The 17821-nt window shown below is 37.0% G+C and overlaps 1 protein-coding gene across 1 annotated transcript; it reads right to left on the bottom strand.

The window, feature by feature from the left end:
- Positions 1 to 4134: 4134 nt before the first annotated feature.
- Positions 4135 to 6662, bottom strand: LOC103452186 (exocyst complex component EXO70C1-like). Its single transcript, XM_029091937.2, has one exon. It carries the CDS (start codon positions 6345 to 6347, stop codon positions 4323 to 4325), a length of 2025 nt encoding a protein of 674 aa, XP_028947770.1. The 5' UTR covers positions 6348 to 6662; the 3' UTR covers positions 4135 to 4322.
- Between the last annotated feature and the right edge of the window lie 11159 nt (positions 6663 to 17821).

A 17821-nucleotide genomic window follows, 5' to 3' on the forward strand; every position in this document is an offset into this window, starting at 1 on the left:
TTTGTAATCAAAATATTAAGGTAGTTTGAATTACAATAATTAAAAGAGTTTTTATCATAAATGATCTCTGAGATTGACTAAACTCATCATTTTGGTCATTCACTTTCAAAATCAATCAATGTCGTCCCTGACATTCACTACCTCACATCAATTTGGTAATTCCGTTAAGATTCCATCAACTATTATGTTAGTTTGTATGCGGGACCCATAAATCCAATCAAATGGTGACACGTGGATTACACAAAATAAAGGTTTTTATCGCAAATGGTCCCTAACATTGATCCAACTCCTCATTTTGGTCTCTGAGTTTTAAAAATCGATAAATTTGGTCCCTAACTTTCACTACCGCGCATCAATTTATTCCCTCTGTTAATGTGGTCCCACTAATCCAATTATATGGCTCAACGTGGATTAACTATAAAAAATTGTTTTTTTAAGAGTGAACCAAAAGAAGAGTATTTCGCGCAGACATTTTTCTCGCATCCCACAATCCCAATTGGAAAAAAAAATTCAATCTAAATTCGATAAAATCAAATCCAAATTCAATTCAAATCTGATAAGATTTAGGATTATAACCAACTAGAGAGAATGAGGAGTGAGTTCAAGAGGCCAAGTACTTTAGTGGTGTCATGGTGCCTTCCTTTTCCTTTTGAGCATACTCTGATGAAGACAACGATGACTTTTTCTTTTTCTTTTAGTTTTGGTTTTTAGTTTCTTATTTTACTTTTAGTTTTAAATCTTAAAAAAAAAAAGTTTCTTATAGTTAATCCATGTGGTGCCATATGATTGAACTAGTGGGACAAAAAATATTGACGAAACTTTAACGGAAGGATTAAATTGATGCGCGGTATTGAAAGTCAGAGACCAAATTTATCAATTTTTGAAACTCAGAGACCAAAATGAGGAGTTGGATCAATGTCAGGGACTATTTGCAATAAAAACCCTTATTTTGTATAATCCACTTGTCACCATTTCATTGGATTTGTGAGTCCCACATACAAACTAATAGAATAGTTGGCGGAATCTTAACGGAATGACCAAACTGATGTGCGGTAGTGAATGTCAGAGACGACATTGATTGATTTTGAAAGTAAGAAACCAAAATGATGAGTTTGATCAATCTTAGAAACCATTTTGATAAAAACCCTAATTAAAAGTATAGGACATACAATGAGCAAGCACACATTTTTTTTTTTTACCATCCTTGTATCACCACATTAATTGACCATCGATCCGCTTGCGATTAATGTATTTCAATCGTATTAATTACCTAATTGGATGTCTTTCGAATGTCAATTTATTAAAATAAAAGAAAAAAAAAAGAAGAAAAAAAAAAGAGTTTGAACATTGTTTAGTCGGTCATTCATATTAGGCAATAGACAGATTGACATATTATAATTTAGGAGAAATTAGGTTCCCATCCCTCTTTTTGCTACTTCATTGATTAAAACCTTATTCTTTTTCAAATTTTTATCAAGGTCCTTGGATATTAATAACATAATTAATTATTTTAATAATAAAATATTTTTTATTTCTAAATATATTCATTTAGTGTTATGTTATAATTAGTATATTTATATTTATGGCTAAATTTTTATAATATATTTTTAATTTTAGTTTATACCCATTTTTAATTTATACCAATTTTCTTTTCAATTTTAATTTGTACCCATATATTAATTTCTTTCTATGCCCATATTTTAAAAAGTTTTATTTGTATTTGTACCTATATTTTATTTATTTATTTGTACTCATTTTTTATTTTGCTAAATGTACCCATGCTAATTATATGTACCCATTCATGTAATTTTTCAAAATTTTAATGTTAAAATGTACTTATTGTTAAATATACCAATTTGTTATATGTAAAATGTACCATTTTTTTTTATATAAAATCTATTCAATTTTTTTCTAATCTATTTTTAAACTTATATGGGTACATTCTTTTTTCTTTGATTTGAGAATGTATCCATGTCAAGTTTAATCAAAGAAATTTACTAATGTTATTAAGCCTAATATCTTTTCTTTCTTTTTTGGAGATTTTGAAGAATGTACCCAGGTTTTGGTACAATAATTTTTTTGGTTAATATTAATGAATGTACCCATGTTTATATATATATATGTACACACACACACAATAGTATATTTATATTTTAATATTTTTAACTCCACAAATTATGGTTTTTTATTTAAAACCTCATTAATATAAACAACTATAAGTTTAAAATTTTAATTAAAAAAATATAGTAACATACATAGAAATAAATTATCACATTAATTTAGGGACTTCGATCAAAAATTGAAAACCAACAAGGTTTCAGTAAAAGAATATTCATAGTTAGGGACCGCATCCAAAGTCTCCCTACAATTTATAAGGAACCAAAATGAACAACATTGTGACCACTTAGTACTACGGGTCTACTAATATTCCTCATCACTTGTAAGTGAGAGGTCTTAGATTTGATTATCTTCAAAAGAAATTTGCCAAATATGATGTCCAAAGGGCCAAAAAAAACAAAAGAAACCAAAAATCAACACACAAAACTCACAACTTAATTATCATATTTTGCAAGTACAGAAATCTAAAGACCCTTATGTCCACGCCCCAATCGCTCCGGAGGAATATGTGCTTGTAAATGATTTTTTTTTTCAGTATACATACAAAATGCTCATAGTCATAGGGTAAGACGCACGTACTAGACACTAAACGCATGCATAATGAATAGTACTAGGGAAAGATAAAAATGTAGTTTTTCGTTAAAAGTGAACAGTACCAGGAGTGTTTCGTTAAAACTCCCTCTATAATATTATATATACACACACAAAACAGATTAACCTCTGTTAAAAGATTTTCTATGATCATAATCAAATAAATCCAAAATATAGTTTACAAGACATATAGTTCATCTGCAAAACTGAAGAGAAGAATACAAAAAGATTATCTTTAGACTAAAACCTTAACCAAGATAAAAAACTAATTATAGTCCTTTGACTTATGTACAAGTCAGCATTTATATTTAATGTCAGAGTTAATTCCTTTTATGTAGTTTTTTTTCTTCCTATATTATCCTTGAGTGAATTATAATGTCTTATATTTATTTTATTTATAACTTTTCATTTTTATTGCTAACATAAATGATTCTCCTTAAAAATGAAACTTTTTGTCCAACCCAAAAAAATTATCTTCAACCGTGTAAGAAGAAAGGGCTAGGGCCACCATCCACATCTAATATTTCTTCTTCTTATGCATCTAATAGTGCATGATTTACTTTTATCATTTTTTTCTAGTGTTGATGATTTATTTTTACCTTCTCATACATTGAATCTACCAATTTTTTCTTTTGATGTTTATGTATCAATATTTGCGCACCTATATATATGTACATAAGTATCGACACTTCCACACCGATACTTTCGTACCGATGCTAACGTATCAATATTTTCGTACCTATATGTATGTACCTATATGTATGTATGTACCTATGTGTACGTATGTACTGGCACTTCCATACCGATACTTCTGTACCTATGTGCATGTATGTACCTACACATATGTACCGACACTTATGCAATTCCTATATATAGACAATAAGGAGTTGTTATACTTTTTTTTTTGTGATATATATATATATATATATATATATATATTAAGGGTTATTATTTAATTTTTTTAACCTATTGTTTTTGTAGTTGATTTTTTCATCTTCGACTTCTTAAGGTGACTGACCTAAAATTACTATAGACTTAATTTGTTTGTCAGCAAGTATAAATTCGTATAATTTACCTTAGTTGGATTTATCTTATTGACAAATGGTTTATTAACGGAATATATTTAAGCCTTAATTATAGAATAGGTTGACAATTTAAATGGCAAAGTTTGTAAATATGGTAGGTAATAGAGGTATCTTATAATATGATGTGGCGGTGAATATTAAATTAGGGACTAAAATAAGATTTTGAAACCCATTAAGGTTATAATCTAAAAATTATCTTATATAGGTCCTAAAATCTAAATACCCCAAGATAAAAATGTAGTTTTTCGTTAAAAGTGAACAGTACCAGGAGTGTTTCGTTAAAACTCCCTCTATAATATTATATATACACACACAAAACAGATTAACCTCTGTTAAAAGATTTTCTATGATCATAATCAAATAAATCCAAAATATAGTTTACAAGACATATAGTTCATCTGCAAAACTGAAGAGAAGAATACAAAAACAACAGAAAAATATTTGATCTTTGCATCAGAATCGAGCAATTGAAATATTTCCCACCATGCATGAATTATCACGTAGCTCCATCAAATACATATTTTTTCATCATGTCCTCCTCTTTAACATAGAAGTAGGGTTCCCATCAAACAAATCATCAATCAAATTCTCAATATCCTCCGGTTGGTACTTTATATACTTCTCCAACTGCCTCCCTCCCTCCAAGTACTGCTTGAACCTACTCCAAAACGACCGGTAGGCCGGAATCATCACCGACGACACTGAAACCCTAAGCTCCGACTGAAGCTGCTCGTCGCTCACCACCCACGTGCTCTGCGTCTTGTGTATCTCGTCGAACAACGCGTTGAAGCACTTAAACCGCTCCTTGATCACCGTCTTGGACACCTTCCCCTTCACCTGCAAACCCTCGTGGTTGAGACAATGCAAAACCCTACCCCACGTCTCCCGCTGATAGTTCTTATGGTATCCCCTCAAGTCCGTCGACCGCTTCCTGCACCACGTGTCACCCATCAAATGGTGGATCTCCGTGGACCCCTTCACTTTCTGCATAATGTAACGCCCGTTGTTCATCAAGAAGATGTACCGCAATGAGGGGTCCCGGTACAGTTTGGACTTCATGTCCAAGTTGGCGTCCAACATGTCCAGAACGGTCTGTAACTGCATTTGGAACGGCGACGACGTCGTTCCGGGCGTGCCGTGCGTTTTTTCGTACTCCACGAACACTTGCTCCAACGAGTCCTTGTACTCGCAGGCGTATTTTAGATAATTCATGACGTAGCGCGTCAAGGGGTGCACTGCGCCACTGGGCACCGGGGTTTTTCCATTGTCGCTTTTGATGGAGTTTTCGAGATCGCAGAAGATGCTGACGGCGGCCTCGCCGAGGCGGTTCCTCGCTGCCTCGGCCTCCGTCACCAACTCTTTTCCGATCTCCTCTGGGTACGAGTTCCGGATAGCCGGGACCAGGTCCCGAAGCGTCTCGTACATGTCAAGCATCTTGAACAGCTTCTCCGGCGACCGCTTCGTCAAGACGACGGCGTCGGCGAAGTTGAAGAGCTGGATCGCGACGGCGCGGATGAGGTTGCAGAACAGGGACTCGGACAACGACTTGTGGCTGGAGAACACGGCGTCGCAGAGCTTCCGCTCGCCAGACAAGAGGACGGAGGAGCAGAGCTTAACGACACTGATCCACGTGGCGATCTCCCTTTCCAGGGACTCCCACTGCATTTTCTGGACCTCGTCGATGGAAATGTTCTCGTATCCGAGATTGTTGACTGCCAATTTGAACGCGTTCCGCCGCGAGATGCTGTAGACCAAGCAGCACTCGTTCTCGTAGCCAGCGGCGATCATGGTGGAGGCGATTTTGTTCATGGTGGTGATGCTCTCCTCCGAAAGCGAAGGAAACTCGTCTAATTTGTCAGGTTCGGATTCGGGTGGCTGTGTTTGAATGGACCGACACGAATCGTGAGCGGAGCTGCTGCCGTAGCTGTTGAAGGAGGAGAGCTTGGAGGTGATCCGACTCGAAAAGCTGTGGTCCTGGTTATTATCCGACTTGGCAGTGCTCGGCTCCTGCTGATCGAAGATGAGAAGGTTACGGAACTCCTCGTCCAATAAGGCCATGGCACGTTGCAAGACGGTGCTGGTCCGATTCAACGCCATGGCAGTCGTGGAATTGGAAGGGAATTGCTCCAACACCGTCGCCACTTTGGAAACGCGCGTCACGGATTCAACGAACGGCTCGTCGTCCTCCTCGTTCTCACCAAACCGGGCCAGGCCTCTGCCGTATTTTGTTATCATGGAGTCGACCGCTTTGGATAGCGACTCCACTGACGCGGGGACCACCTCCGGCGGAGTCCATGTTTCTTTAGATTCGGAAAAGGTTTCGAGGAAGCGGTCGACGTCGTCCAGAATTTCCTGAAAGGTCAGTTTGGGCGTAGGATTGGAGGAATTGTTGAGGTCATCGGGAAGATGCTGGGCGTCGGATTCTGGTGGGGCCTCCTCATCGATGGTCTCGTATCGCTGTCTAGGGGTGGCGGGACTCAAAAAGATATTCTTCTTGCTGGAATGTCTTGGAAAACTGACGGACTTTTCAGGCGCCGCTGCATTTTTCTCCATCAAGTCCGTTCCGTTCCACCCGGTAATCAATTTTGATTAGCCCTTAATCAATTTGATTAGCCTCTAATCAAGTTTCAAGCAAAACAAAAGAAAAAAGTTAATCAAATCTCTGGAGAAGAAAATGGGAGAAAGTGGAAGAATGAGGTATCCACAACGGCAGGGAAGGGAAACGAGAGATGGAGAAGTATTCGGAGGGAGATGGGAAAAAGAAAGGGGACGTACGGATAGGAATGGATTTTGATTTGTTTTGTGGGTTGGGACGTTAATCTTTTTTTGGGGAGGGGTGAAGCTGGTCTGTACACCGTTGACCTGTCGTTTGTGCTTCCCACGACTAATCCACTCTCTCTGCAACACTACTACATCATTAGAGGAATCCAATCGTGCATCAATTTGGCGCTAAATCTGCTTGTGACTTGGCAGGAGTGGTCACGTTGTCTAGTTTTCTAATTTTCAATGTTTGTCACATGTTTCCTACATAAAGCGGGAAAAAAAAACATGTTTGTCACATGGTGGGCTTTGAATTCGAAGGAGCGGTGAGGGTTAGTTCGATTCAGCTTTCCAATCCTAATCAAATTAATCAATCATTAAGCGGTGCAATTTTGTTTTTTAAGAAATGATAGAACAACTTATATTAAATTTACTTAAACTTCGAAAAGAAAATTTGAATACGAGACTTCAAGTGCAGTTTGATTGATTTGAACCAAATATGGAACAACCAAACCAGACAAGTGACCGGTTGTTCCCCATCCAGTCGCATGCAAAGTTGGGATATTTGCGTAGAAAGTCGGGAATTTCGAAGACAACGCAGCAGGTCGACTTTTGATGCAGAAAATTCTAGTCGAATTCCAATGAATCGGTCGTCGACACCAACCCAGATGGCTTTGTCTCACTCTCAGGTTTGTAATTCGTCCATTGCATGCATGTCGTCGTTTTGAAGGAAATTAGGAAGAAAAAAAATAATGATATTCATATTTTATAGTACATTTTATGTTTATTATTTAATAAACTAATAATTAAAAATAATTAATTAATTAAATTATGATTGTGGTATACGATGAGTGTTTCTTATTCATTTTCTTGGGTTTTGAAAATTTTTCAAATGATATGATTGTTCACATCAGATACAACTAAAGTGGTATGAAAATATAGTACAAAAATATGGTATGAATAAACCTCTGCAATTTCCGACAAGTTTTTCAGATTTGCATGAGCCAATTTTCATATGAACGGCGGAAAACCACCGCGTGCCACCACCATCAGTATGACTGTCTCACTCTCAGGAACTCTGAGCCAATTTTCGACGAGGCCCATGGATGTGCAACGACGACACAGCTTCTGTGAGCCAATCTCACAGAACATCAAATACTTCTGGACAATGAATTCAAACAGTAATAGCAACGGTGTGAAAGCGGGTCGGACTGGTGCGATAACAAGTTGTTAGTGTGTTTGGTCGGAGACGGGTGCGAAAGGGGCAAATAAGCAATTCAATTTTCTTCTTGTTGGTGGATGGCCCAATTTCCATACATTATTTCTATTAACTCTTTCACCAACCGAGATAACATTCACAATTTGATTTTATTTATTTTTTAAATGAATCGGGACCGTAGGTTGTTTTAAAAATTGAATCTGGACTATTTGGTTCAATCAACGGTCCAACTAAGTGGGGGTCTGATAAAAAATATAATTTTTGGTCTGTTTGCAAATAACTGACAACATTAGCAACTAGGTTCCAGTCACTAACATTGACTCATTTATTTGGCCTAAAAATAAGTTTTAACCCAAATTTTTTTTAGCCCAATGATTGGAGAAGCTTTGGCGAGTTTAAAAGAGTTTTAACCCAACTATTGGTGTTGATCTTACAAAACCATAATATGTAAAGTGAAAACAACGAAAAGAGTTTTGTAAAATTAGTTAATAAAATATAGAACAGGTACCAATACGTAAAAACGTATACATGTGTATTATTTGAGAACTTTTCTAAAAATATACTTTGAAAAATTCGGCTTTTTTTTTAATTTTAAAAATATGTACACAATACGAAAAATTTGTTTGTATTAATGAAAAATTGGCTTGAATAACTTGTATTAAACATGAAAAGTATGTATGTATGTGTATCATGTTAATATTGATGAATTTGTTCTTGAGAGGTTCACAGAATGCAGAAGAATAGAGAGGGAGATAACTTGAAAGAGAGAGAGAAGAGAGAGAAAGTAAAATTGTATATTGATTTCTTGATGAGCAAGCAATTATTACAATGGTTGTTATATATCTTTTCCTCACTTAGCTGATATTTAGCTAAAAACTAACTATCCTCCTTATCTTAACTAACTTGTAACAACCTATAACATCTCATTCATTAATCTATTGACAATTGATCCCTAATCTTCTCTTCACTTGGATCCTTAAATCCCCCCTTAATCGTATGCTCAAGTGAACTGAGCATAAGATTGCCACAAAGTTGTTGAAACAAGGGTGCTGGCAAGCCTTTTGTAAGTATATATACAGATTGCTCAGTAGAAGAAACATGTTGTATATGAAGGTCTCCTCGAGTGACCCTTTCTCTCTCAAAGTGATAGTCTATCTCAATGTGTTTTGACTTGGCATGAAACATTGGATTTGTTGAAAAAGCTATTGATGAGATATTATCACAATATAGAACTGAAGGTATATGAATGTCAACATGTAAATCACAAAACAATTGCCTAATCCAAGCTAGTTCTGCAGCTGTGATTGCTAAAGCTCTGTACTCAGCTTCTGTTGAAGACCTTGAAACTGTGTGCTGCTTCTTTAATGCCCAAGAAATTGGATTTAAACTAAGATAGATACCAAAGCCTGAAGTGGATCTTCTGTCATTTGGGTTACCATCCCAATCTGCATCACGGTATGATTGGAGATGTATTGGTCTTGGTCTAAATTGAATACCAAGATTTGAAGTGCCTTTGAGATATCTGATGATCATTTTAACTGCAAGAACATGTGATTCCATAGGATTATGCATGAATTAACATGCTTGATTTATTGAGAATGTTATATCTGGTATTGTAAATGTGAGATACTGAAGAGCTCTAACAATGCTTCTGTATTGATCAGGATGTGTAACTAATTGCAACCCCAAGAAATAATGCAGTTTCCCTAAATCTTTCATATCAAATTTAGCTGTGAGATCTGTAATTACATCTGAAATTAACTCAGAACTGCTACCAGTAAGTATCACATCATCAACTTATAGCAACAAAATCGCAATGCCTTTGGATGAATGCTGAACAAACAGAGAAAGATCAGCTTGTGAAGCTTTGAACCCCAAACCTGGTAAAAAACTTGTGAACCTGTCATTCCAGGCTCTAGGAGCCTGTTGAAGGCCATATAAAGACTTGTGTAACTTGCAAACATAGTTGGAATGATGTGTTGAACTGTGAAATCCTGGAGGTTGTTCCAAATACACCTCATTTTGAAGAACTCCATGCAAAAATGCATTTTTCACATCCATTTGTCTAAAAGGCCAGTTGAACTATGCAACCAATGCAAGAATCAACATGATAGTTGTAGGCTTTACCACAGGGTTAAAAGTCTCTCCATAATCAATTCATTCTTCCTAACTATACCCCTTTGCTACCAATCTTGCTTTGTACCTTGCAACAGATCCATTTTCATCTCTCTTACTCTTGTATACCCATTTACAATCAACTAGGTTCTTGTCAGGTGGTAATGGAACCAAAGACCAAGTCTTTTGTGTATGTAAGGCATTAATTTTTTCTGTCATGGCATCTTGCCACTCTGAAACTTTTGAAGCTGCTTTGAAGGTTTTTGGTTATGTGACAGATGACTGAGAATAGCTCACAGAAGCTGAGAAAACTTTTTTTTCTTCCGAAGATTCCATTTTTGGACCTTGTTTGCATAAGAAAATAGGTATTGGCAATACAACATGTAACTGCTCATGTTGAAAGTCAAGATCCATAGGGATTGGACACTACGTAGGAGAGTGAGGTTGTTGTACTATATTGGAAATTTGTGAAGGTGAGTGAATAAACTTTGAGGCAGTAGATGCAAGTGTATTCAAGAAATTTGAAGCTCTGGATGCTGTCAAATAATCTGAGGCACTAGATGAATGCAAGGTCAAGAACTCTGTGTCTAAGATGTTGATGAATGATTATGAGATGCATGTGATACTACCTGATTATTTAATGAAACATATGTTGTTGGAGGGCTTTGAGAATGCTCATGTATACTTGCAGATGATGATTGTGTTAAGTTAGGTAATTGTGTAGCACTAGAATATGGAAAAGTTGTTTCATCAAACAAAACATGCTTAGATATACATACATATATATATATATATATGTATGTATGTATATATATAAAACCTTTATAATGACTTGCATAACCAAGAAAAACATAGGTTTTTGTTTTTGGTTGTAGTTTAGAGCTGTTGTATGATTTAAGTAGTGGAAATCATGCATAACCAAAAAAATTCAAATGATTAATGTCTAGAACCTGTTGAAACAACAACTGGTAAGGGGATTTCATTTGTAAAGTAGCACATGACATTTTATTGATCAAATATGTAGTTGCAGCACAAGCATGGAACCATAATTTAGCAGGTAAACTTGCAGTTTGAAGCAATGTGATTGCAGTTTTCTACAACATGTCTATGTTTCCTTTCTGCCAACCCATTTTTTTTATGGGGTGTGGGGATAAGATCTTTGGTGTAACATGCCTTTTTGTGACATGAAATATTGAAACTTGGATCCTACATATTCACCCTCACCATCACTTTGTAAAATTTTTGGTTGTGCAAAAAATTGAGTACTCAAATAGGCATAAAAGTGCACAAATGTTGCAAAAACTTCTGATTTATTATGTAAAGGGCAAACCTATGTATATCAAGTACATTCATCAATGAAGATTACATAATACCTAAATCCTTCATGAGATAACAAGAGAGCAGGTCTCCATACATCACTATGCATGACCTCTAGAGGTTGTACAAACTTGGTTACAGGAAAATTAAACTGCAGCTTAGTAAATTTTCCTTCCAAACAAGGTGTACATATTGATCGACATGTATCAAGTGATGCAATGACATTATTTTGATATAGAATTGCATAAGTAATAGCATTTGATGTATGTCCTAGTCTTTTATGCCACAAGCTTGTATTAACAGGTTTTGCTAGACATCATGTGTGCTTATGAGGTAGTGCAGGTGACAACTTATTTGGTGTGTTGAAAGGAATATGATAGTAGCCCTCTCTACATAGCCCTTTGATTATGATTGTCCATGTGGATTTGTCTTGAACCCAGAAGAAAGTATCATCACAAATGAATCGACATCTATTATCTTTACACAATTGATAAATGGATAACAAGTGTTGTGAGATCTTTGGAACATGTAGAACATTCTTCAAGGCAAGTGTGTTACTAGAAACTAATAATGTTGATGTGCCAATATGAGAAATATGTAAACTTGCACCACTTATTGTGGTTATAATATCATTCCTTTGGTATGGAGTAGGCAGATCCAAATTAGCTAACTCATAGGTCATATGAGAAGTAGCTTCAGTGTCTGCAATCCAGAATTATTGCTTAGATGCAAAAGGTTGATGCTGAGCATGCATAACAGTGAGTGTTGATGCAATTGCAGTTCCAAATGGTAAATCAGAAGAAGATTCAAAGGACTGACCAATGATAAGTAATCGGGATATGAAATCCTTGAAAGATATACCATTTTCCCTTCCTCTTATAACACATCTGAAAGTGTTGAACTATGCAGGAAGCCCTTTCAGCGCAAGAATTATCACATCATCATCTTGAAACATTGCTCCTGCAGCTGCAAGATGATCTCTTGCATCCTTGATCTTTTGGAGATAATCAGACACAAATTCAAACCCTTTTTTTATGTTCTGAAACTCGGTTTTCATCTGAAAGATTGTGCTTTAATGACTGTAGAGAATCTTTCAGTGAGATTCACCCACATTTCATGAGAGATTTGACTGCCAATTATGGATGACATTGATGTAGTGGACAATGTTGCAATCAACAGTTGCATAAGCGCACGATCATGCATTTTACATACCAAGTAATCATCTTTTTCAACTCTTTCAATTTCAGAATCATCATCAAATCTTGGAGGACATTTTCTTGATCCATCAACGAACCTCATGATGCCATGGCTTTTAAGAAGCAACTTGATCTGGAAACTCCAAGTAAGATAATTAGAGTAATCCAACTTCACTATAATCGAAGTAGAAACCGTGGAAATGAGGTTTGTGATCGAAGATTGAACAATTCTCAATTGATCTACAGTCAACATTGTTGAACTTTTGAGAAGAAACTTTCACTGAGATGTTTGATCAAACATGTAGAAGGCAATCAAAGAAGAACATAATCGTGAAGAACTCGAAGATAAGAGAAGACCCCAAATTTGTAGAATCACAGCAGTTTGCAAAATAGAGGATTAGAGAAATAAAGCAATGCTTTTAATGGAGGTGCGGAAGTGCCAGTGCAATCCTCGACGATGATACCATGTTAATATTTGTTTGTACCATACTTAGGGTCTCCGTATTTAGATCTCGTATAAATACTCAGATGACTCAAATGTAATTATGTAATAAATGAAGAGGCAAATATGTAATAAATGATGAGCCCTTATTCTACAAAATGACTCCTCATTCTCCTCATTATGAGAGGCCAAGATTGAGGCCATGGGGAGAGAGCACATAGAAAATAGGCTAGAGAGCATACTAGCTCTAGCCTCCTTGTATATTCATCATTCAGAGTGAAACAATATCAACATCAGTGTGGACGTAGCCCAAACATTGGGGTGAACCATGATACATCTTGTGTTCTTTACTTTCTTATAGATTCACGGTCGGATTTACGTTGTTCCAAGACCCCTCTGGTTTTGTGCATTAACATTTGGCGTCGTCTGTGAGAATCGACACGAAAAGCTATGTCGGTTCTCTCTCAATTTTTCACATCCGCCGTGAATCTGCAAAAGACCAAACGAAACCAAAGCTTTTTGAGAAAACCCAACGGTTCATTCTTTTCTCTTTTTTTTTCTCTCTAAAAATTCCAATTTTCTCTTCAGACAGTAAGAGAAGAAAAATGAGGAGGAAAGAGAGACAACAACAATGGCTTTCCCTCCAAAACGTAGGGCAAAAAGGAGAAAAGAACGAGATAGGCAAAGCAAATATGAAATCAAGCACCAGCGACATAAAAATCGAGGCCGATCTCAGAAAATTCGGCTTCGAAAAGTGGGGAGACGCATGCTCGCACTACGGGAAGCTCGATCACGCCCACAAAGACTGTAGACTGCTGAAGAACAATGTCGGTGCCGCAGACACCATCGAAGTTATCACCGAAGCTTTTTTTCTCAGCGTCGATAGCCCCATCGAGTCCTGGATCTTCAGCGCCGCTGAGTTCCACTGCTCACCGCACAAGGGGATTTTCGAGAAGTACACTACCAGAAACTACAGCAATGCCTACTTCGACGTGAAGAACAACAGGTCGCTGGACACTGTCAAAAAAAGCAACGTTCGGGTCAAGTTGCCGAACGGGGTGAGGTGGATCATCCACAATGTGAAGCACATTCCGGGTTTGGCGCGGAATTTGATTTCGGTAGGGCAATTGGGTAAGGAGGGTTATGCTATGCAAATGTCTAATGGGAGCTGGAAGCCCCAACCTCGACCAGCCACAAACCTGTAGTCACTGACGAGGTCCAGAAGGTCTTCAAAAGCTTCGACGCCAGCGGCGATGGCAAGATCTTCGTCAACGAGCTCAGCAACGACTTCAAGGCCCTTTGCTCCAAAACTCCGGCGACAAGCTCAAGCGCGTCAAGGTTGATCTCGACACCGACAACGATGACTTCATTTGCCTCGACGAGTTCAACGCCTTTTGGGTCTCCAGCTCGAAGGACGGCAGCGCCACTAAGCTCAAAAACACCAGTACTAGCAACAGCAGCACGTACAACACCTGTAGTAGTAACAGTTCATTCTATCCAATTTCTCCAGAGTCCCAAAGCTGAAGCTTTCAAGCTCAGCATCTATCAAATGACGGAATGGCCCCTTCAGCCAGTCCTAATTTACCATCCCAGCACCGCCCATTTCGGCTTTTCAAAAGAATCTGAAAAAGTCGATCAGTCTTAGAGATCATTGCAAACCATCAGACAGCTCAACCACTCCCACAAAAGAAAAAGAAAAAGGATGTCTGGAGAAAAGCATAAAGTAAAAGCAGAAAGCAAAAGAAGATAAAAAGAAGCAGACATAATTGCGGTGGTGATGGCATGCAGAAAATGGAATTATGAGCGTGACCCATTGAGCAGAGGGTCGGATTTATTTTTGAATGATGTGATTTATTTTTCTTATCTTTCGGAGACATCTGTATAACCCCATCAAAGGGTAATCATAAAAAAAAAAATTAAAAAAAAATAAAAAATTAAAACGGCAAGCCCAAAATAATGGGCTAGAATGTTATGTGGAGGGCGAAGGCCCATATGCCCAAAAGAGCCAGACCCTCTATTATCACCAACCAGGTGATCAAAAGTACGTACAGTACTACAAAAAAAATTATTCGGCAGCCTGCCACTATTATCACCGACCAGGTGATCAAAAGTACGTTCAGTACTCCAAAAATTATTCGGCAGTCTGCTGCTATTATCACGAACTAGGTGATCAAAAGTACGTCCAATACTCCAAAATTATACATGAGCATCACTCATGTCAATCATACATAAACATTCATGAGCATCACTCATGTTAATCATACATAAACATTCATGACCATCATTCAGGTCAACATTCATGAGCATCACTCATGTCAACATCCATGAGCATCACTTATGTCAATCAGCTTCAAAAGCTTCATTTACAGAGCTCCAACTTCGAGAGCTCCCGCTTCAAAAGCTTCATTTACAAAAGCTTCAGCTTCAAAGCTTCACTTGCAAAGCTTCACCTACAAAGTTTCAGTGCATGGTCTACAAAGACCGCCTCCGAACAACCGCCACTTCGGCCCATACATGGATTGAATTTGAAGTCTCCAGCTAACAACCTCTATTGACTGAAGACTTGGGGGACTACACTATGTACCATATATTGGGCTTCCACAACTGGGCCTTATGAAAAATACTTGGGGACTCTAGCCCATTATTTATGTACTGAGGAGCGAACTCTTATTCTATAAAATAGACTCCCTCACATTCACTAGAGAGCACCCATTATTCATGTATTGAGGAGCGAACCTTTATTTTATAAAAGAGACTCCCTCACTTTCATTAGAGAAAGACTTCTAGCCCATCACTTATGTATTGAGGAGTGAGCCCTTATTCTATAAAAGGGACTCCCTCACCATCATTAGAGAGCATCGCCGCCAACTAAGCAACCGTCTCGCCGCAAGCATCAACTCTAGCCCATCATTTATGTATTGAATAGCGAGCCCTTATTCTATAAAAGGGACTCCTTCACCTTCAACGCCACAAGCCGAGTAGCCTCGCAACATGTGCTACTTCTAGATGAGCATCATTTCACATTGAGCACCGCCTCATATCGGGTATCAGTTCTAGCTGACATCTAGTTACTTCAGCCCACATATGGACTGAATTTCAAGTCTCCAGCCAAAAGACTCTCTTGACTGAAGATTTGGGGGACTACTGTTTGTACCATACTTAGGGCCTCTGTATTTAGATCTCATATAAATACTCGGGGGACTCAAATGTAATTATGTAATAAATGAAGGGGCAAATATGTAATAAGTGATGAGCCCTTATTCTATAAAATGACTCATCACTCTCCTCATTAGGAAAGGCCAAGATTGAGGCCATAGGGAGAGAGCACATAGAAAATAGGCTAGAGAGCATACTGCCTCTAGCCTCCTTGTATATTCATCATTCAGAGTGAAACAATATCAACATCAGTGTGGACGTAGCCCAAGCATTGGGGTGAACCACGATACATCTTGTGTTCTTTACTTTCTTGTAGATTCACGGTCGGATTTACGTTGTTCCAAGACCTCTCCGATTTTGTGTATCAACAATATTGATGAATTTGTTCTTGAGAGATTCACATAATGCAGAAGAATAGAGAGGAAGATAACTCGAAAGAGAGAGAAGGTGAAATTGTACATTGATTTCTTGATAAGCAAGCTATGATTACAATGGTTGTTATATATATATATATATATCTTCCTTACTTAGCTGATATTTAGCTAAAAACTAACTATCCTCCTTATCTCAACTAACTTGTAACAACCTATAACAACTCATTCATTAATCTATTGACAAGTGTTGATCTTCTCTTCACTTGGATCCTTACATATCATTCGTTGGAGTTTTAAAAAATGTGCAAATTAACGAATCATTAAAATGTGTACAAAAATAAATATATCTTTTAAAAACACATAAATACGTGTATTATACACTAATTTACTAAGCTTTGGTACTGCAATACAATTTGTTTACATTAAACTTGATATTACTTTGATATTTTTTAATATATAATGCTACTTTAGAAATAAAGTTAAAATGAGGGATAAGAAGGGTTGGTAGCTTAAAGAATGTAGATTAACTTTCCACGGCACGAACTTTACTAGAACACGATAAAATTGACAAGCCTCCCACAAATGTTTTGGACAAATTAGGAAGAGTAAAACAAAACGAAGATTACCTATATATGGGATCAGCCTTATAGACTTTTATTTGCTAGGCAGTCATATCACATGGCGTTACAAATTTTTGCATATTATAACACGTTTATTTATATGTTTTATATATTAAGCTGGAAAATCATCAAACACATCATCTCAATGGGTGATGCGGTGGCGGTCATATTCATAAATGTATCTCATATTTGAAATGAAGTTAAAAACACGAAAGAAAATGATAATTCTAAGAAAATCATATCATTTACATCACATTATACAATTTATTGTAGCTTCTTAATGAGGAAGTTTCTAGTATGCTGACAATTGTTAAGCTCTGAGTACATTAATATTTATACTCGTCAAATCCTTAACTGTTAAATCCTTTAATGCAAAAATCACATTTCACTAATTCGGTACATGCTATATACATGGAAGTATAGTAAAGCTTTGGCCCTAATGTTGGTCCCGAAAGAAAAATGCTTTTTTGTATGATATGAATCTGAAAAGTAAAATTCCAAACCGATGAATTGACATCAGAAGGAACCTTGAGTATAGAGTATGACAGGCATGACAAAAATTGGAATATCAAAGTTTTAGAATCTAGTTAGATAGAGCCTGCCTGCCTCAGCCTACAAAAATCAATCATGACCCTCCAATCTCCAATCTCCAATCTCCAATCTCCAATCTGCAATCCCATTTCTTTTCTTTTTTGTATGTAAAGCATGTATTTGGAATATTGTCGGTGCTAATGCCTTGCTATTTCTAGATTATTTCCAATCATTCAAACCTTGGCATTTGAAAGACTGAAGAAAAATCACTCTCCATCTCCACATACATATGCATGG

The sequence above is a fragment of the Malus domestica genome, chromosome 13 (genome assembly GCF_042453785.1).
Source record: "Malus domestica chromosome 13, GDT2T_hap1".
Taxonomy (NCBI): domain Eukaryota; kingdom Viridiplantae; phylum Streptophyta; class Magnoliopsida; order Rosales; family Rosaceae; genus Malus; species Malus domestica.